Consider the following 22,873-nt stretch of genomic DNA (forward strand, 5'->3'; position numbering starts at 1 on the left):
CCATTTTAAACGAGGTATTTTTAGAGCACGAGCCGAAGGCGAGGTCCGCCTAAATAGAAACCGAGTTTATAATGGGTTTAGCCCCACGTTACATAATACTTTTCATTACGATAAAATAACTCGGTACAGTACCTATTCAATTTTATTTTATTTGAAAATTAAATGTAGGTACAAAAGAAGTTTTATAGTAGGCTAGTGCTTGGCTAGTGCTCGTAACAGACAAGAATTAAAAAAACAAAATTACTTTAGCTCATAGAGGCCGAAATGCTTGTTTATTTAGTGGAGTGGTGTGTTTTTGAGCAAGAGTAGTGAAAATACAATTAGGATGACAAGAAGGAAGAACGAGGCCTTCTAGCAGAAGTATTTACTTACTTAAAAGAAGGTCTCCGCCTTATGTAATGTTCATTGAGCATTTTCCTAAAGACCAGTATTAAAGTTTAAATTAAGTTCATATTGGTTTTTTTTAACTTTCTACATCTACTACATCTAGCGAGGCAGGTCCTTATGTAATTATTCTGAGGGCAGAAATTGTTTTTATCTTAAATTAAAGACACATAAATCTATCATGTTTATTAGGTACATTACACAAAGAAGAATTAGTTAAGGAGATGCAATGCACCCAAATTCTGCAACAAAATTCTGTCTGTCGTTTCATAAAGCGAACGAGGTAAACTCGAAAATATTTAACACCAATAATTTAAAATTCCAATACACACGTAAAATACAATAAAATTACACGTGTAATTTAAATAGAGCCTAACAAATAGGTACCTACATCGCATCGTTTATATTCGTTACACAGAATATTTGAATACTTGATCGATGTTTTGCTGTTTCGTCAGATTATTCGATTCATTTTAAATATTTTTTATTACAAAGTTGATATAATTAAGTTAGAAATACTTGCAAATAAATCATAAAGAAAGAAAGAACTTTATTTTCAAGTAATGACACATATTACATTATTAAATTCTAAATTATTTTAAAACATAACTGTCCACGCACACAGTGAAGCAATAAAAGAAGAATGCTCTGCAATATGTGGTATATATACATAGAATATTCGATTACTTGATCGATTTTTGCTGTTCTATCAAAAGAATCGATTCTTTTTAGAAAATGTTTTTATTAGAAATTAGATAAAATTAAGGTACAAATACTTACAAATGAAACATCACTCCATCTTTTACTAAACTACAAGTGTTTGGCCATTTTTTATGCTATTCATACAACTACACAAACCGGCTTTTTTTATGGAGTTCTTTACACGTAAAACTACTACAACAATGAAACATCGATTATATAGCAACAGTTTTATAAATGCTTTAGATCATTGATTTTTTATTTTTGCCAGAGGGGTAACGGTTAGCGTGGCAGGTCCCGTTATTAATGGTCCAAGCCAACTCAGCGTTTTGCCACATGCTTCCTATAAAAAAGACAACTTCATCTTTTAGTGAACTACAAGTTGTTAACCGTTTTTATGCCATTCAACCAACAAACCGGCATTTTTAGGGAGGTCTTTACATAACAAAAACGATTACTACAATGAAACATCGATTCTTTAGAAACAGTTTTAATTAACGCGTTAGATCATTGATTCTTGATCTTTGATAGAGGGGTAACCTCTAGCGCATGAGTCAGGTCCTTCTGTAATTGGTCTGAGTAATTATAGTTTTTTTTTTGTCTATGGAAAGCAGGAAAGGAAACCATTTTAAACTCTTTGACAGTCTTTTATCTATGGACATAATGCTTACAAAAAATTTGAATCTCGAATTCAGAAAATCTTTATTTTTGTTTCTATTTGAATAAATAAATAATAATTAAAGCTTGATTAATGATTACCTACTTGGCGTTGAAACAAAACGGGAATTCCAAGTCCATATGATGGTTATTACGTAGGTAAATTCAAACATAACTTTAAAATTTTAAACTGCTAGTGCTACATTTAATTTTTTCTGTAATCGAGGGTATGATATACACGAATTTTGTTTTGACAATCTATTTCTTTCGCTCGAACTGGATGAAGAACGGCACGTGTTTTACAAGCTTTCCGTTGTAGGTTTTAAGTATTCGTCAATAATGGATAACACAGAAGTACTAAACACCAGGCGTCTTGAACAGCGGAGCTACAGACAATTACAGCAAATGGCAAAATCCCTTGATTTACCTTCGAACTTTAAGGTAGGTAATGTGTTTTACGCACTAGTATCTATTAACGCAACATGGCGTTACAAAATACATTTCAATAATATAATAATAATTTACAGTTTAAATGGATGGATGTTTGCTAGTCAGTCATGCCAAAACGACTGAACTGATATTGATGTAATTTTGACAGAGATAGATTATACTTTTGAATAACACATGAGCTTGTTATCACAATATTACCAAAAAGTGGTCTGTAATAGTAAAACCGTGAGACAGCCCTAATGTATCTGTGCATTAAGTTCTCAATTCTCACAGATTGGCAAATGGGTTGTAAACTTAGTGTGCTGCTTCAATACAAGTTATTAACATGTAATTAAACACAATAAGATAGGTAGTAAGTAAGTGCACTTTGTAACAGTGCTGAGAATAAAGTCATTTAATTGAAAATATTATGAAAAAATGCTAAAAGGTGAAGTAAAAGAGTGACAGTTAATGTAAAAAAAATATAACCAGCCATTAAAAAAGATATGACATTTAAAGATTATTTTCTATCTTCTCCCCTACTAGGAAGCCTGGCTAAGTAATAAGCTGAAAATAGGGCTAATATTGATGAATAGTTAGTATAAGACTACAAGGTTAGAGTACTGTATAGAAAATATTTAATATATCTTTAAACTATTAAACTAAGTCACTATAACCGTCAGGTTGGGTTGCTTGTAGCCTAAATTAAGTATGTAGCAATTTCACTGCAATTTAAATTTGCTTCTAATGTTGGTTAGAATAAAAAAAAATTTATTCTAACCAACCAAAGTTAGAACAAAAATCCAACATTAAAGTGTATATATTTGATGGTGTTTGTTTATTCTTCTTGATTTAATTATATTTTGCACTTCTCCATATCCTGCTATAAAATAACAAAGATAACCCTTCTTGCAGTCAATACAAATACTGTTTAAACAAACAATAAATAATACAAATTTATTATAATTAAAAACATTTAAATTTTATTAAAGGAAATTTGAATAAATCCATAATAGTTCTCATTCAAAATTTAATTTGCTTTATTTTATTATATTTGGTATATGGGTGTCTGACCTGCAATATAGGCATGGGAAAAATTTAATAGCACTAGGGCTTGCAAGTACAGCACCAAACAAATACCATTGTATTTTTTCATAGTATTATTTTCTTCATATGAAATTGATCTAAAATACATATTTAGAAGTCTTTGGAGTAAAACATACTTGCATAGAAAAATGAACCATGGCACATTTAAAATAAGAAGCACAATCGCGTAAATACTATCAAGTTCATACTTTCAAAGTTTTTTTTCTCCAATAGAAAATGATCCATGGCGTCATACCAATAAAAAACACATTCCTTTGTACCAAAAAAATACATTGTGTTTATAGAAAAACACTTTCATAGCAAATTTATTTTGAATAATATTAAGCACCATGAGGAGCTATGGATAATAGTAAAATGCTTTGAAAGTATTTCAAGGCAGTACTTAGTTACCATACTTGCAAGTAAATACCATGTTAAAACATGCATTCTAATTCACACACACATATTAAACAAAATTGAAATTCTTGTCACAAATGTCATCTGGTACCAACTGTTGGATATCATACAGTAGGTAGATGACGTTCCTCAATTTATTTAACGTTTTTTTAATAAAGACCAAAAAGTGATTAGGCCAGAGGTTCATTGGTGGTGTAAATTAAATACACAATGTAACTTTTATCTCTATGTAATAAAATAGTTTAATATTTATTTTGTTTATTTTATTACAGAAAATCTATTTAATAGAGCTAATTGTGGCTAAGAAATTAAAAACAGATTATGACGTGGAAAATATTATCGACAGGGTGCGTCAAGAAAGGTTAAATAAATCGAAAGCTAAAAAGAATTATCAATCTGCAAAGATAAAGGTAAATGCTTTCAAATTATATTATTTTAACAACTCAACCTAGAAGTTCTGTAATTTTATGAGAAGACAAAGTTTTTTAGAATACATTTCTTCCAAAATAAAAACAGATGGGTCCTTTCTAATTTCTTCTTAGACTAGTATAATTTTCTACAATCTCACCTTATGGTAACTTATGCAAGCTAAGATTGCATGGAAGCGGACTAACTTGTTAGGAGGAGGATGAAAATCCACACCCCTTTCAATTTCTACACACATTGTACCGAACATTTAATCGCTTTGTGCTAGGTCTGTGCCGATAAGGTAACTAGCCATGACCAAAGCCACCCACCAGCCAAAAATTAAAAAAAAATTACCTTTTAAGGTGTTTTCTAAGGAGAAGACACCTTAGGTCTGACTAATTATTATCACCATTATTTTATTATATTATTTTATTAGTACCTAATATTTCAAAAGTGCTTGTAACCTAAACCTAATTGAAATAAATGGATATTGACTATTGACTATTTTTATTTTCAGTTCCCACAATGTCATGTCACTATGCACAAGATTTCTGAATCTAATAACTCAGTTTCTCCACCAATAACAGTAACACCCAAACGTAGCAATATGGAATATAGTTCAGAAATAGTGCAAAAGGCCTTAGTCCCTATCAATCCGAAGAGAAATATTTTGCGCAATATGGTTGAGAATTTGGATATAGATACAACAGTGAATACTAAAAGTGACCGGGTGCTCCGCAGTTATAACATGAAATCGCTCAAACCTAATTATGCATTAATAAACAATAATATACATGAGTTAAAGACGCAATGCTGTAGCCCAGAAAGGAAAATTAATATTATCACAACCAGAAACTTTTCACAGTTCAATGTCAAAACTAAGAGTATGGTGAAGAAGAGGACAAAAAGGCTCTCTGATTCAAGCCCTTTCTCGACCCAGCAGATCATGGTAATGCCTCGGGGTGTGGTAAGCTTAGTTTATTTTAATCTTTATATTTAAATTCCTACAGGGGATGGGTGATGAGGCCTAAATAAGGACTATTTGACCCAATAGTCTTGCAAGTTTGTTGATGACACTCCCATAATATGCGGGCGACGGAGGGAAAGACTGCGCGGGTATGAAATCGTGCGTCGTGGGTTTTTCATTCATCGCTAGCTAGCATCCAGCAGCTCCCTGCAACTCACTTCATATGTTTACGTTAGATTTACCTTTTATTTACCTTCTCGGTATTTGGTATTTCTTTCAATATTATAACTTAACACATTCCATATATAAAGTGTCTCCAAAGGTAGACAGCAAAGTGAACCTGTAAGGGTTCCTTTTTTAACCCCCTGACGCAAAAAGAGTGATGTTATTAAGTTTATGTTAGTAAGTTTTTCGTGTGTGTCTGTCAGTCTGTCTGTGTCACCATAGCTCACCCAAACGGATGAAGCGATTACAATTTAGTTTTTTTTGTATTAAAGGTGACTTACGGGCGAGTGTTCTTAGACAATTTTAATGAAAATTGACTGAGCCGTTTAAAAGTTGTGGGGGTGAAGTGGGGAAGAACAACCGAATGTCTGCAAATGTACTTAAATGAAAGCGTACTGAAAGAGAATATTGATGTCTTGATAGAGAGTGTTGTTAATAATTTTACGACATTCAGATACTGAAAATAACAAATACAACATTCTCCAAGTTCTTTTTTTTACAGGATTTATTAAGACCTGCAATGCCAACACGGCGACAAAGAGCTATAAGTGGCATATATCCACTCAATTGCAATGAAAATGTACCAAGTCAGACCACTCAACAGAGTGTATGTCTCCGACAAACTGATGGCAGTTTTACAAAATTCAACGCCCTCATACAGAAATGTAACATCAAGTTGAACAACAGTAACTATAGAATTAAAAATCAAAATGTAAATATACAGGAAGTCATTCATACATCGGATTTGTCTATGGAAAATAGATATTTGTATCAAAAGCAATATCGTAATACAGGTACAATAGTTTTTTTTAATTCTAATATTATTGGAGCATAGAAAATTTTAAGAACATATTGTGAGCTGTGAAACAATTTTTTTTGCATAGTGACCTTTACAAAAAAAAAAATTATTTACTTTTCTTAATTAATATTTTTAATTAAAGTGCTAATTTAATCTTGTGGCTAGTTCCTTTTTTTGAACCGGTGGTAGAATCTTTACAAATAGTCAACTGACATTTCAAAAGTGCTTGTAACTTGAGTCTACTTGAAATAAATGAATTTAGAATTTTTTCTTTTTTTAATTTTTTTGTTGGTAACATACATATTGATTGCAGCTTCAGTTTTAAAATCAAAAGATGCAAGTTGCAATACTAAAATAACCATAACTCATGGTTCCAAAAAAAATTATGCTCCAATGAATGTACAACCATATAGAAACATAACATCAGAGTTGAGACTTCAAAGGAAATGGGACTGTCAAAAACTGCCCAACATAAATGAAGCGTTCAACTTCAATACAAGAGACCCGAGGACTAGATCTAAACCAAAGTATGTGGATGTTGCTACAGAAACAGACAGCGGTAAGATTTCATCTATTTACTAAAGATAAAATATGTTACGGCCGGTTGATGATTGAAATGTCGATTGTAGAACAATCACTGTTAGAAAGATTGTCTGCTGCCTCGCTAACGAATTTTGCAAAATAACGAATTTTTTTTGGTAGGGTTTGCATTACGCTGTAGTATATAAAATTATTTTATTATTTTAATTTTAATATTATTTTGTTAATTTACTCATCATTATTGTCGTCGTCACCATCACTATCACTATGATCATCATCATCAGCATCATCATCATTATCATCATCATTATCATCATCATTATCATCATCATCATCGTCGTCGTCGTCGTCGTCGTCGTCGTCGTCGTTGCCGTCATCGTCGTCACTGTCGCCGTCACCATTACCATGATCATCGTCATCATCGTCGTCACTGTCGCCGTCACCATCACCATCACCATCACCATGATCATCATTATCATTATCATCATCATCATCATCATCATCATCATTGTCGTCGCCGTCATCGTCGTCACTGTCGCCGTCACCATCACCATGTTCATTATCAACAGTATCATCATCATCCATCATCATCATCATCATTATGATCATCATTATCGTCATCATCATCATATCAGCCGATGGACGTCCACTGCAGAACATGGGCCTTTTGGCCTGAACAGCCTGCCTCCGGCCAATCCCAGCGACTAGCTTGACGTCGTCAGTTCTCCTGGTGAGGGGTCGACTAACACTGCGCTTTCTAGTGCAGGGTTGCAATTCCAGCACCTTGAGAGTAATTTACTTAAGTTACCTATTAATGTTTATTAATTAATTGTTACTTAAATGATAGAAATAAAATTAATTATTTGTGTGTTAACCATTCCAGTGCCAGGTGTTCCCGCTTACTCCAATTCTGCTACCGTCACCAGTTCCTTGGAGCGTCTGTACAATATAAAGACGATCACCACACAATCCAACACAGAAGAGGGCCAGAAGCCTGCACAAACTCACTTGGTTTACGCCTGCCGCACATGCCCTACTGCGTGAGTATCTTTGTTAACTTTAACACCTTTTTTTTTTTTGGTCCCTTCCGCCATATGTGAAGTTTGTGATACGATAGATGATGTCCATCACATAATAATGGAATGTGGCAAGTATAACGCAGAAAGAGAAGAATTTATTCAGAAATATCGAGTTAGTAAGTTCGATGTTGGAGCCCTGGTGAGCTTTCTTTGTCAAGCAACATCAGAAAGTTTCAAATCTTTTATTGAGATAAATAGTAGAGTTCATTGAGAGAAATATTAGTTTTTTTTTTTTATATATTATGTAATATCAACTGAAGATTGTTGTAATTAATTTAAGTAGCTTTGTTTTTATTATTGTTATTGTCATTGCTGATTAGGGTACGATGGGACTGACTATAATAAAAGTCCCTTTAAAGTTATAGATTTAAAAAAAAAAAAAAAACCAAACACCTTTTTTTTATTTGTTAAAAGAATATTTGCCATATTTCTCACATATGACCAATATTCCCATTCCCCTCCATTTGCCTGGAAAGACTGCTAGGAGTGGGTACGACAATAGAGCAACGGGGCGAGGATCGAACCACCAGCTCTCCAGGTGGTTAGACATGAGTCCGACCGCTCTCACTGTTGAGCTATTGAGGCTTTTATTACTGTTTCCTTTACTGTACATACTTTCACAATTCCTCATCATCATATTTAGTGAATCACAATATTTCGAATTCGTCAATTTGTTTTGTAAATCTTATGTACCCTTTTTCACACTGTTTTATGCAATTTGTACCTATCTATACTAAAGCTTGATGTGATATTTTTATCAACCAACAATTTTAAACAACAAATATACCAAGCAACTTGAGAACCTCCTCCTTTTTTGATGTTGGTTAAAAATGAAGGTAAAAAAGCATGTCATTTTATTCCTAATCTATTTAAAATTATGTATTGTTTTTATATTAACTTAATACTTGGTTTATTATGTACTTGGATTAATCCAAATTATCGTTAATTTTGGAACAACGTAATTTTAATTATTATTAAGTGTAAAATGGCGATTTATACCATTTTTTATTTGTTTGTTGATAAACATTTCATATCGAGTTTGGCTTTAGTATAAATCCAAGCTTGTGAACACATTTTGGAAATGTAATGTAATGTAATAAAGTTTTAAAAACAGCTGAACAGTAAATATTTCCTTTATATAATGATTTATTTATTGTGCTATCATCCGCGAAAAGTCGACGAACCCATGCGACAACGTCACCTAGGTCCGACAAAATACTCTTTACGTACGTTTCACCCCGAAACCGGAGCATCCTCAGGAGATGTTGACTCTACAACGTGCAATTGCAAAGTCTAATTCTATTAAATATTTCCTTTATTATGTGCGTATGTTACGTTTAGCTTGCTTTTTATTATTTGCTAAGGAAACCACAATAATATTTTTCATTTTGATCGTTTTTAACACACTTCTGCCTGTGTTGCTTTTGCTCCTGCAGATTGATTTAGGTTTTACTTCTTCTAAGTTACTTGTTAGCATTATACACAGCGACGTCACTTCAAATGAAATCAGAGGCTAACTTTTCTTTGAATAAAAAACCTTAATAAGTAGAATACCATTGTCAACCTATCACGTTACATAATAGGTGACAATGGTGAATGTACACGATTCATGTATATTTTCAAATAATCAAAAATAAATGTAATTTTTGTTTTTTGAAGTTATTGTTTGGTTTTGTTTCCCCTATATAGTGGATGATCTTTGTAGAATAAAAACCCCCTAATAAATTAGTGATACCATTGTCCATCACGTTACTTGATAGGTAACGATGGTGAATGTACATGATTCATGTACATTTTCAAATAATCAAAAAATAAATGGAATATTTTTTTGAAGTTTTTGTTTTGTTTTGTTTCCCTTAAATAATTGATGATCTTTGAATAAAAAAAATAAGTTAGTACGATACCGTTTACCTATCACGTTACATGATTGGTGACTACGGTGAATGTACATGATTCATGTACATTTTCAAATAATCAAAAATAAATGTTTTTCTGTGTTTTGAAGTTTTTGTTTGGTTCTGTTAATAATGGATGATTTATGCTACAAAGTGACGAGGACGTGCCGTGCAAAAAAGAAATCATGCGATCGTCAGACATAGCTTTTATGAATGCTGAAAATTTAACCGCCCAAACTCTTACAACAGGTAAGTGCGGTAGCCAAATAGAGTTTGGATTGGACCGTCGTGGCTTTGTAAGGTAGCCGGTTTCTATAGTCCAGCTGATCTATACTAACTTTAGCACCTTTTTGTGGATATTTGTACCATTACTTGGATTACCTTTTGACGTCTTCCGTGGTGGATTTACAGAACGGAGGTTTTGCAAGCAAATTCACTATCTTTGACTTATGCAGGCTGCAGGCTAATTCATTAGTTGACATATACGATATTGAAATTCTATGTAAAAAAGTCATCCGGTGCTTACTGGTGAATATCACACAGTAGGTATGATATCTTAATTGATTTGATGTTTATTTTAATAGGTTGATAATAAGAACCAAAATAGTGAATAGGATAGCTGGGTTTGAACCCGGCTGGGCAGATCGGTGGGGGACTTCAGCCGTGGCTAGTCACCATCCTACCATCAAAGACGTACCGCTGAGCGATTTGGCGTTTCGGTACAATGTCGTGTAGAAACCAAAAGTGGTGTCGATTTTCATCCTACTTCTAACAAGTTAGCCCTCTTCCATCTTAGATTGTATCATCACTCATCAGGTGAGATTGTTGTTAAAGGCTAACTTGTAAATATGGAATAATGGAATGGAATAAAAATTAAAACACATGTTCACTATTTATTTAATGTTCTACTAATAACTGATCAAAAATGAGTTTATAAGTTAAAATGTCATTCAGTGGCTAGTGAAACTTTGTGAATATCATAGTAGATATTATGTTTAGTAGGTATTGTGATTTTTGTTAACAATAGGCTTTAGGGAATACGAAAAATACAGTTGTTATTGATTTGATGTCAATTATATTAACTTATGTCAATGATAAGGTGGCTAACATACGAGTATTTCAAAGATAGTGAATTGACCGGCCGATGTTCAATAGTTCACTGTATACAATTTTTTTATTTTTTCTGTCGCATATCATGAGGAATCATGTCTTCATTCACCAAACCCTTAGAATCGTGGCCAAAACTTCGCTAGATACACTTAAACTATGACAAAATAATTTAACGGTGTTTTTCGAAGGGTTGCCGCGAAAGTGACAGGCTATCGCAAGCCTTTGCACTATTTTAATTTTTCATTTCACGGCCACGGTTCTATGCTAAAGCCAAACTCGATGTGTAATGTTTATCAATAAACAAATTAAAATCATATACCAACAAATTAAAAATGACTACTGATAAATCAGTAGTCAATTTTAATTTGTTTTTTGATAAATATTCCACTTCCTGCTCGGCTTTAGTATTGCATAAATCATCCGATAATGCTATCCGCGCCACGAAACGAGTCCGGTAGACGCGCCGCTAATGTCTTAATGGCGTTCATTGTCATTTGGTAATGGCGGTCTTATTGTCATTTCTGTAAGGCGTGGGGCTTCTTTCGTGGCGCGGAGTCTAGTGTTGTAATCACGTGATTTCGCTTGCGACTGTCGCACCGATGCACTGCACGCTAACGTTTGTCGCTGCATGTCGCTTGCAGGGCGCTGTTCCCGTCTACGGTGCCCGCTGGCGATGCTTTGAATGTTCCTTGTAAGTTAACTGCATTCATTAACAAAAAACACTTAATTTTCAGTTAATCCCTCAGACAGAAATAGCACAGCTTATGCTAGCCACCCACGTTCCGAAATACCCACATGCCTGCTGCGCTGCTGGCATGACGGCCGGTATAACTCATCGTGTGTTTATCATAATGTGCATGATGGTGTCTTGAAGCGTGTGGGTATATAAGACCGTGGGTGGCTAGCTACTTTGAAAGAAAGGATTATTCTCGATATAATACTCTTATAGCTTGTCAAGTTCGTTGATGACATTCCAATGATATGCGGGCAACGGGGGGAAAGACTGCGTGGGTGTGAAATCGTGCGTGCGGGGAAGTGAAGTGGGTTTTTTATTCATCGCTACACGCCCCCTGCGCAGGCCATCGGGAGTGTTAAGAACGAAGTTGTCAAGATATAAGATATAAAGCCTTAGTAGCCTGAGAACACATACATATTATACTGTAAATACTGTAAATAGTAAATAATTTCTACACTCAAACTGACACTTTTGTAATATTAGCCATTTGTTTTACCAACATCATATACCAAGATAGGCTAGTAATGTTAAAAGATATGGCATCTTTTAACATTACTAGCCTATCTTTTAACAATATCAGCCAGACCTTTTAATAATATTAGCTATATCTTTTAACAATATTAGCCTTATCTTTTAATAATATAAACCATATTTATTAACAGTATTAGCTATATATTTTAATAATATTAGCTGTATCTTTTAACAGCATTAGCCATATCTTTTAACAATATTAAGCATATCTTTTTACAATATTAGCTATATCTTTTAATAACATACGCTATATCTTTTAATAATATTAGTCACATTTTTTAGCAATATTAGCCACATCTATATTAAGCATATATTTTAACAAAATTGGCCTTATTTTCTAATAATATAGTCCAACGAGAAAGGACTAAATCCAAGACCTTTCATATTTGTGCACACTAATTATTTTATATTTACTTATTAATATTTCAATCACTATAGGTACTTATCGCTTAACCTTTCAGCGCTTATGTTTGATACCAATCAATATATGTACGACTTGGACACGCGCTTCGACGATGTGCCGCAGCTGCAGCCCACCTCGCCCACAGACACCGCAGGTACTATTTCCATACTTAGAATACACTAGTTGACGCCGCGCGGTTTCACTCGCGTGGTTCCCGTTCCCGTAGGAATACGGGGATAATGTATAGCCTATAGCCTTCCTCAATAAATGGGCTGTCTAACTAACAGATTTTTTCAAATATAGTTCTTAGATTTCGCTCGTTCAAAAAACAATCTCTTCAGCTTTATAATATTAGTATACACTAGTCAATAAGTGCTTGTTGGGTCAAATATTTTTCTGCATCGTGAAAATATTGTAAATTTAAAATCCACGCAAACGCAATGAGAGAGATAGCGGTATTTCGGGTTGCGCCGCTATTGGTTGAATTTTGTTCTTTTCTTTTCTGGAGATTATCTCGTTCTATGTTAGAGCTACTGGTAACCTGCATCAGAGCAGGGTGGTGGGTCTCAGCTCTACTACTACTAAATCCCGTTTGAGAAGAGCTCATCATCTTATTTAACAACCCATATTCGGGTCACTGCTGAGCTCGAGTCTCCTCTCACAATGAGATGGTTTAGGCCAATAGTCCACCACGCTGGCCTAATGCCAATTGGCAGACTTCACACACGCAGAGAATTAAGAAAATTCACTGGTATGCAGGTTTCCTCACGATGTTTTCCTTCACCGTTTGAGACACGTGATATTTAATTTCTTAAATTGCACAAAACTAAATAGTTGATGGATTCGAACCTACGCCCTCCAAATATACTGGGCTCTCATATCTCTAAAAAGAGCTAATATTGAGAATATTTTTTTCAATTGCAGACTTCAGTACTTCATCTACGTTAGACACTGACTCGTCTGTATTCTTCGATATGGAAGATGCACTTGACATTATCAGTCAAGACGGGGTAAGGCTTTTTACTTTAATATATGGAGGTAATAATTGTGAGGATATAATCAGTATGTGGGCTGGGCACATAGTTCGATGAGCCGAAGGATGTTGGGGTCCCAAGGTGCTGGAATGGCGAACCCACACTAGAAAGCGCAGTGTTGGTCGACCCCCATTGTTGATCCATCTAGTGTTTACCTGCAACCCGTTTGATGTCCTCATTCCATCTAGGATTTCTGGTGGTGGGTCACCTTTCCAGCACCTTGGGTCCCCAACATCAATCGAACTATGTGTCCTGCCCATTGCCACTTCAGCTTCGTGACTCTCTGAGCTATGTCTGTGACTTTGCTTCTTCTGCAGATAACTTCATTTCTTATCCGATCACTCAGAGAAACTTTGCTTTATTGCCCGCTGAGTGACTCTGAATTTTGTTATGCAACCCGCAGTTCGTGACTACGTTTTAGATCAAATTATGACGTAAAAAAATCTCAATAATCAAACTAAAATGTAGAATTTGTAGATAATTTTAAACAAGGATTCACGAATGATACTAAAAACAAAATGATGATGATATACTTTCCAATATTTATTAATACTGATTTTGTTTACAGGATTTCATGGAACGTTTTGGAATGAACACACAAAGTCAGTGCGTGATTTGTACTTGGGCTGGTCCCACCATCACACTCGACTGTCATATACGAAAGGTGATTTATTTTTACCTCAAAAGGAATAAGCGCTTCTAAGGAATAGGCTACTTGCCTCTTATGTAAACAGTGTTTAAACTGAATTATGGAAGTATTATAAACTATATTTTATTTTGTCTCGTCAATAATAAGCAGTAAAAAATTTAATATAAATGAAAAAATATCTACGTAAAATTTTTGCCGCCAAAACACAACACATTAGCAAGTGACGTCATTCATAGAGATAGCGCCAATTTCAAACCGATGCCTTGTAGCGAATGACGTTTCGGTTTATGATTGGCGTTTGCGGTGACGTGATAAAAATACAATTTTGTTTTATAAAAATACTAGCAGGTGCCCGCGACTTCGTCCGCGTGAAAATCGATGTACATTTTCGACGCCGTCGCCCCTTCTATTTATATTTTCGTATGTTTTATATATAAAAATTATAAAATCACAGCCCCGGCCGAAGGCCGGTGTACAATAATGTGCGCGTTTTTTGTGCTTGGGTAAAATGCAAACTCGGAGCCATCGTCGGAGGCCCTATCCAGCCCCCGGCCGACGGCCGGCGTGCAATTAGTTGTGTCTGCGTTAAGTGCCCAGCCGTAGCCACGGTCGAAGACCCTATCACAAACTCCCGGACGAAAGAGGATGCACAACAAAGTACGTACTTTTTTGTGCTTGGGTAAAATGCCCAGCCGTAGCCACGGTCGGAGGCTGCATCACAAACTCCCGGCCAAAGGCCGGGTCACAATACAGTGCGCGGCCGAAGATCGCGCGTTCCGTATTTTGTGCATCGGTAAAATGCCCAGCCGTAGTCACGGTCGAAGGGTCTATCACAAACTCCCGGCCGAAGGCTAGGTTACAATACAGTGCGCGGCCGAAGGCTACGCGTTCCGTTTTTCGTGCTTAGGTAAAATTCCCAGCCATAGTCACGGTCGAAGGCTGTGACATAAACTCCCGGCCGAAGGCCGGGCTACAATACAGTGCGCGAAGGCTCTATTACAAACTCCCAGCCGAAGGCCGGGCTACAATACGGTGAGCGGCCGAAGGCCGCGCATTCCGTTTTCTGTGCATCGGAAAAATGCCCAGCCGTAGCCACGATCAGAGGCCATATTACAAATCCCCGGCCGAAGGCCGCGCTTTTTTTTATTTGGATAAAATACCCAGCCGTAGTCACGGTCGAAGGCTGTATCATAAACTCCCGGCCGAAGACCGGGCCACAATACAGTGCGCGGCCGAAGGCTACGCTTTCCGTTTTTCGTGCTTGGGTAAAATGCCCAGCCCTAGTCACGGTCGAAGGCTGTATCATAAACTACAATACGGCTACAATACGGTGAGCGGCCGAAGGCCGCGCGTTCCGTTTTCTGTGCACCGGAAAAATGCCCAGCCGTAGCCACGATCAGAGGCCATAATACAAACCCCCGGCCGAAGGCCGCGCTTTTTTTTGCTTGGTTAAAATACCCAGCCGTAGTCAAGGTTGAAGGCTGTATCGCAAACTCCCGGCTAAAGGCCGGGCTACAATACGGTGCGCGGCCGAAGGCCGCGCGTTCCGTTTTTTGTGCATCGGAAAAATGCCCAGCCGTAGCCACGATCAGAGGCCATATTACAAACCCCCGACCGAAGGCCGCGCTTTTTTTTGTTTGGGTAAAATACCCAGCCGTAGTCACGGTCGAAGGCTGTATCACAAACTCCTGGCCGAAGGCTGGGCTACAGTACGGTTCCGCGTTCCGTTTTCTGTGCATCGGAAAAATGCCCAACCGTATCCACGATCAGAGGCCATATTACAAACCCCCGGCCGAAGGCCGCGCGTTCCATTTTTTGTGCTTGGGTAAAATGCCCAACCGTAGTCACGGTCGAAGGGTTTATCACAAACTCCCGGCCGAAGGCTACGCGTTCCGTTTTTCGTGCTTGGGTAAAATGCCCAGCCGTAGTCACGGTCGAAGGCTGTATCACAAACTCCCAGCCGAAGGCCGGGCTACAATACGGTAAACGGCCGAAGGCCGCGCGTTTCGTTTTCTGTGCATCGGAAAAATGCCCAGCCGTAGCCACGATCAGAGGCCATATTACAAATCCCCGGCCGAAGGCCGCGCTTTTTTTTGCTTGGCTAAAATACCCAGCCGTAGTCAAGGTCGAAGGCTGTATCATACACTCCCGGCCGAAGGCCACGCGTTCCGTTTTTTGTGTTTGGGTAAAATGCCCAGCCGTAGTTACGGTCGAAGGCTGTATCACAAACTCCCGGCTAAAGGCCGGGCTACAATACGGTGCGCGGCCGAAGGCCGCGCGTTCCGTTTTTTGTGCATCGGAAAAATGCCCAGCCGTAGCCACGATCAGAGGCCATATTACAACCCCCCGACCGAAGGCCGCGCTTTTTTTTGTTTGGGTAAAATACCCAGCCGTAGTCACGGTCAAAGACCCTATCACAAACTCCCGGCCAAATGCCGGTCTATAATAAAGTTTACGTACAAACTTTCAACCCCTATTTCACCCCCTTCTGATTTTATTTTCGCTATAAAAAGTATTCTATAACCTGCCCCGTATTATGTTCTCAAACCGTGCTAAGTTTCATTTGAATTCATTCAGTAGTTTCAGTGTGATGCCCGGTCACCAAAAAAAAAAGGGACAGACAGACAAATAATCGAAAAAAAATGTTTTTGAATTCAGTATCGGTTGTATAATGCCCTATGATATATTTTTTTTTTAAATTAATCAAAAAGTTCTGTAATTTGACCTGTTACAGTTTTATTATAAGTATATAGATAAGTATTCAATAGCTATTGCGCCAAATTCGTGCTCTTTTTATAGTAATAAATCTTGCATAACATTATACGATAAAAAAGTAGACAATGTGACTATTTAAACACAAAAAGGATTATTCAGTTTGAACCTGAACTTTTAAGTAGTTCCTGAGATTAGCTTTGCGCGTTCAACCAAATAAACAAACAAATTGATCAGTTGAGTATAGAATATGTGCCTTAATGTCGATATTACACAGTTTTAGTGGAAAACTCGTTTCTCCAAATAACGCCTGCGAATCAATTTAAGCAATCCGGTTTTTTCAAGATAACTTTTTTTCTATCTGTCCGATCTAAATGAAACAAAGCCTATATGTTGCCCTGAACTTTGCTTAATCTATTTGTGAAAACTGCATCAGAATCCGTTCAGAAGAACCAGAGAATAGCGCGAACATACAGACAGAAGGACAGACAGACAGGCAAAAAAAATAAAAAAATATATTTTGTATTCTATTGCTCATTTTTAATTGCCCTAACTTGATTTTAGTTAAATTTGGTCAAAGTACAGACACTCGATTTCTACTCTTTTATTATAGTATAGATAGATAGATAGATATATGCTGTCGCGACATTTTTTGTAGAAAATGATGTGTGCTGCGAGTGAATGACGCTGCTGTATTTGCAACCCCTTGGCCTTTTGAATAGCAATGACAATGCTTGAGGGAATTAGCAGACTGTTGGGAAGGCGCCATGTACACCTTGGGTTACATTATTGGAGTTTTAGGAAGGATCCCTAATTTTTTTTTAAATAAAATATAGCCTATAGCCTTCCTCGATAAATGGGCTATCTATCACTGAAAGTATTTTTCAAATCGGACCAGTAGATCCTGAGATTAGCGCGTTCAATCAAACAAACAAACAAACAAACAAACAAACAAACTTTTCCGCTTTATAATATTAGTATAGATTACAATTACGAAATTATTTTCAGAAATAAAAATGTTTTTAGAGTTTCTAGGCATCTAAACTGCCTATATGCAAAAAATATTCTTAGTTTTATACACCAGGCGAGTAGCTTAATCTCAGTAACAAATCTCAGCCCGTCATCCTAAGCTCGCCAACCCGTATTTGGGCGGCGTGGTGGATTTAATTTTTTATGAATTTTTATCTGAGAAAAATTACCTTTTTTTTTACAAGTTAGCCCCTGACTACAATCTCACCTGATGGTAAGTGATGATGTAGTCTTAGATGGAAGCGGGCTAACTTGTAAGGAGGAGGATGAAAATCCACACCCCTTTCGGTTTCTACACGGCATCGTACCGGAACGCTAAATCGCTTGGCAGTACGTCTTTTACCGGTAGGGTGGTAACTAGCCACGGCCGAAGCCTCCCACCAGCCAGACCTGGACCAATTAAGAAAATCTCAATCTGCCCAGCCGGGGATCGAACCCAGGACCTCCGTTTTGTAAATCCACCGCGCATACCACTGCGCCACGGAGGTCGTCAAAACCTGCCTCTCATTGAATCCCTGTTTCCAGGAGCATGCGGACTCCATACACAAGCAGTGCAAGAACGAGTGGAACATGACGTACACCCTGGGCAGCCTGGTGCAGAGCCGAGCCTGGCTGCACAGGGTCATAGAGCACGACTCGTTGCTCTACTCGCTGAGCGCCAAGTATGAGCCTGGCTGCATTAAGACTATGATATCTGTAAGTAATACTTTACTTTTTAAAATACTATAGCTTGGCAAATTCGTTCGTAACACTTCCGGTGGTCCGCGGGCGCCGGGAGGCGGGTAGCGATGACAGATTAATCCATAACTGATGCACCCCACTTCCAGCCTCTGCGGGCTGCCATCGATTCGTAGGGTGGTTGAATCTGGTCCGGGGCATACTCCTCCAACTTTTTTGTGATGTGCAGTTTAAGAAATTAAATATCAATGTATATTATAGTCATAACACAATAAGTGTTCTTTTATTTCAAAAAATAATGGAAATGGCGCCGTTAGAAAAGTCTTTTTATTTGTATCTGATATGATTTCTTATCAAAATAAATTACTTCAGATTCAAGACTTCTTCAATACCTTTATTTAGATTGTGTTAGTAGTAGTAGCGTGGGAGTAGAATAGAATAGGGCAGGGATAGAGTTAATTTGTTATTTTTAAACGTTAATTTTACTACGAGTAATTAATAAATTAGCCCAGTGGATATGACCTCTGCCTCCGATTCCGGAGGGTGTGGGTTCGAATCCGGTCCGGGGCATGCACCTCCAACTTTTCAGTTGTGTGCATTTTAGGAAATTATCTTCCTTCATCGGTTGAGATATGTCTCAAACGGTGAAGGAAACCACTGTGAGGAAACCTGCATACCAGAGAATTTAAGTCTGCCAATCCGCATTGGGCCAGCGTGGTGGACTATTGGCCTAATAACTCTCATTCTGAGAGGAGACTCGAGCTCAGCCGTGAGCCGAATATGGGTTGATGATGATGATGATGATGAATTAATAAATTTAATTAATATATATTTATTGTTGTAGTTTCTGTCACTGGTATTGGAACCAACAGTGAAAGTCGCTACAATAACCTTGTATAACAAAATGACTGGTGAGCCGTTCTCCTGGACCGGTCAGATACTCGCCTTGCCGGCCAAGGTGCCTTATGAGATTGACGACACCGGCTGTTTCACTGTAGACATCACCAAACTTGATCTGTTGTCAAACAATCAGTTGCCAATCGGTGCCAAAGTTGATCAGATAAAAGTTGACCAGTTACCAAGTGCCAACTTAAAGTTGATGAACAAAGAATTTGTTAATGAATTTCAGAACAAAATTGTTGATGACGAATCTTCGTTAAACGACATACATGTTATAGTGTTTATTAGAATTTATGATATTTAAGTATTTTGTTTCTTTTTTTTTAATATTTGTTTTTTTTTATATTTTCGTAGAGATAGTTTATATTTACAACAATACAGACTTTTCCTAACTCCTAACAATGTTGTTGGTCAACGTTTTTTAAACAACAATCATATTATTGTTTAAAAGTTTATTTTGTTACGAAGATTTACCTAGTTTTTCAAATAAAGAACATATATTTTTCTTATTAATTTATATAGAGATAATATAGACTTCTTAATTTGAAGTTGGTTAACAGAGAGTTAGATACCAATCTCATAACAAAGTTGTTTTGGGTCAACATTTTTTAAACAAAATTCATATTGTTTATAACGTTAAAAATATTTTTGTTACATTAATTTTTCAAATAATACGTGTTTGTTTTTAATTTATATACAGATGATATTATAAGTAACTTCAGTATAAACTTCTAAGCTTGAAATTGGTAAATAGTGAGGTTACCGAATCTCGTAACAAAGCTGTTGTAAATTCTTTATAACAATTACAGTATAATTAATGTATATAAGATGTACAACAATGTATTTTGTTACGAAAATTTACCTAGATTTTCAAATAATGACTGTTTAATAATAATGACGCATTTTTTTGTTTATATAGAAATATATCTCCTTATAAATAAAAAATACGTGTCACTATTAATCTTTTTAACAGAGTTAGACCCCAATCTAAAAAAAAATGTTTTCAGATAACCTTTTTAAATCTTATACAATTAAACAAATATTATTGTTTATGAGGTATATAATTAAATTATATTTGCCCAATACAATGTGATACTTAAAATAATTAAGTAGCTTAGCTTCCATAAATAAAAAAAGAGATTATAAACATAAAGTTAGGAAACATACAGTCTGATATTATACCAAGTAGCTTAGCTTCTAATATAAAAGAGATTATAAATATTAAGTTGGAAACATACAGTCTGATATACCAAGTAGCTTAGCTTCTTTATAATATAAAAGAGATTATAAATATTAAGTTGGAAACATACAGTCTGATATATCATTTTGACTTAGCTATAAGCACTCGTGAGTCTGTGCCTTAAAAATTAAAAAAAAAATTGGATCTCTATTTTCTAATAGCTTTATTGTTAAGTATAAGTCCTAAACTTGCAATTGCAAATTGTTATTTTTAATACTACAAAGTAAAAACTTTAGTGAGATTATAATGACAAAGACAGTTTTCTTTTCTTTTTTATTTACTTTATTGTTATTTTTCTACGAGATTTCTTTATGAATCATGTTGATTAGTTGTTACTTTTGATTAATAATAATTTAGTTTGTAAGATGAATAGGTAGTATGAAATCAATAGATCTCTTTGGTACCTCAATTTTGTACAGGGTATTGTTAAAGTACATTGTAGGTCAAATATTAAGTAAAATTTTTAATTTTTCAAAAACTCATGTTTAATTTTCCGTATAATTCAGTTTCATACTATCTTTCATATTTAAATTTTAGAAGTTGTCCTAAATATCAACTTCTGAATTTTAAACGGTTGATCATGAAAGAATCGCAATAATTTTTTTTTTGCTATTCTGTACCTAATGATCGACCGATAATCATTTTGATTCACTTTTTGTCTATGATAGGCTTGATATATTACTTACTACAAGTAGAATTAAGATGTACTTATTACCGCCTGGGCCTAAAAAGCGTTAAAGACATATCTCGTGAAGAGAAATTAAATAAATATCGACTAATAGCAGAGTTGAAATATCGCAATGTAACGAAAGCGCATTCTTTCGTTGTGCTGGCACTTAACAGAGAGCTATATTTTCGATTGCGTTGGTTGAAATCTTTCGTTTACTAGTGTCGAGGTATGTCGAGGTTTTAGCCTGCCCTAAGGCTGCCAGTCCACCAAAGCGGAGCGGGGCAGCGGAGCCGAGAAACGGAGGTTTAACATGATTGTACATATAGGATTGAGCCTGTATACATTTTACCGTAACTGGTGTCTGAATCGATTATCTTATTTAATTAACATCTGAACGAAGAAAAAAATTAAAAACTAAAATGATACAATGTCACAATTACATATTATATATAAAATATAAAAAGTATATAAAATAATCGTGAATGTCATAATAACTTTTTTTTTATTGATAAATTATTACATTTTAAATATTGACCTGGGCTTCTCTTTTAGACTATGAGGAAGTTTACTATATATTTTTATTACCATACAAAAAGAACTCTTGGCACATATTGTCAATCTTGTGGGGGCGTGGGGGGTCTAACCAATTTATTTTTGCCGCATATTCTCAGATTTCCATTGTTGGTGTGAACAACACAAATCAATAGGATTGCAAAAATCTCCGCTCCTCTTAAGTGGAGCTTGCGAGCTAGTTTAAAAATTCATATAAAACCGGTAAGCGGAGCTGGGAAACACGTGCGGGAAAGTTTCTTCGGGAAGTCACTTCGTTCCGCTACGGTGACAATACAATACGCAACACAATACGCAATACAAAACTTATCTCCGCATTAGTCCGTTTCTCCGCTACACTCCCTTTCTCCGCTTTGGTGGACAGGCAGCCTAAAACTGACGTGCTATGATTTTTGTAAATGTTTGTGCCATGCCATGATTTTGTGTAAGTTATTATTATACTACTGGACGCCGGCTGCTCCGTTCACGTTAATTGATTTTTTTTACAAAACCATGGACTTTCGGGATAAACAATATCCCATTTTCTGCTCCAATATTTAATCTATATCTATACCAAATTTCATCCAAATCGGTTGAGCCGTGAAAACGTTACAAGCTAACTTTCATTGTTTTGATTCTTGTTTTATTATTTATTATCTATGTTCCCTAAAGTGAATTGTGCTCAACTTTTAAACACTTTAATATATTTGAACCATGAAATTGGTACTTTGTACTAAATGGTATTAGGTTTTTTGCCTGTATTATGGTATGGTATTAACACCATTATCCTTTTTTATTTGATTGATTTTTGAACCAAAAATTGGTTTGTTTAACTTAACAATTTAAAAGCACAAATGTAAAAAAGTTGATTTGAGACAAAAATAAATTTCAAAAATATTTCTCAATGGTTTTATTTATATTTTATTGTAGTACCCTGTTTATGTGTGAACATGCATTACTTTTAACTGAATGTTCAGAGTTCCGATTTTAATAATTCTTTTATTATTCGAAAGGTATACTTTGAACTTATTTTCTGATGTATACGGG

At 35.9% G+C, this 22,873-nt stretch overlaps 1 protein-coding gene across 3 annotated transcripts; it reads left to right on the forward strand.

Moving 5' to 3' along the window:
• The first annotated feature begins 1,740 nt into the window (after positions 1 to 1,740).
• On the forward strand, positions 1,741 to 22,726 carry LOC112055344 (uncharacterized). 3 transcript variants are annotated; one of them, XM_024095416.2, is made up of 13 exons: positions 1,741 to 1,899; positions 2,060 to 2,181; positions 3,945 to 4,082; positions 4,598 to 5,047; positions 5,775 to 6,066; positions 6,385 to 6,630; positions 7,495 to 7,651; positions 11,337 to 11,386; positions 12,424 to 12,519; positions 13,290 to 13,375; positions 13,968 to 14,063; positions 18,315 to 18,485; positions 19,312 to 22,726. In XM_024095416.2, the coding sequence occupies exons 2-13, from the start codon at positions 2,080 to 2,082 to the stop codon at positions 19,669 to 19,671; spliced, it is 2,244 nt and encodes a 747-aa protein (XP_023951184.2). In that variant the 5' UTR covers positions 1,741 to 1,899; positions 2,060 to 2,079; the 3' UTR covers positions 19,672 to 22,726. The 3 variants fall into 3 exon arrangements, with proteins under 3 accessions (XP_023951184.2, XP_052742533.1, XP_023951185.2); XM_052886573.1 differs by lacking the exon at positions 1,741 to 1,899 and having other exon boundaries at positions 1,987 to 2,181; XM_024095417.2 differs by lacking the exon at positions 1,741 to 1,899 and having other exon boundaries at positions 1,987 to 2,181; positions 4,598 to 5,029.
• Positions 22,727 to 22,873: the final 147 nt, after the last annotated feature.

Source organism: Bicyclus anynana, chromosome 2, assembly GCF_947172395.1.
Source record: "Bicyclus anynana chromosome 2, ilBicAnyn1.1, whole genome shotgun sequence".
Classification (NCBI taxonomy): Eukaryota; Metazoa; Arthropoda; class Insecta; order Lepidoptera; family Nymphalidae; genus Bicyclus; species Bicyclus anynana.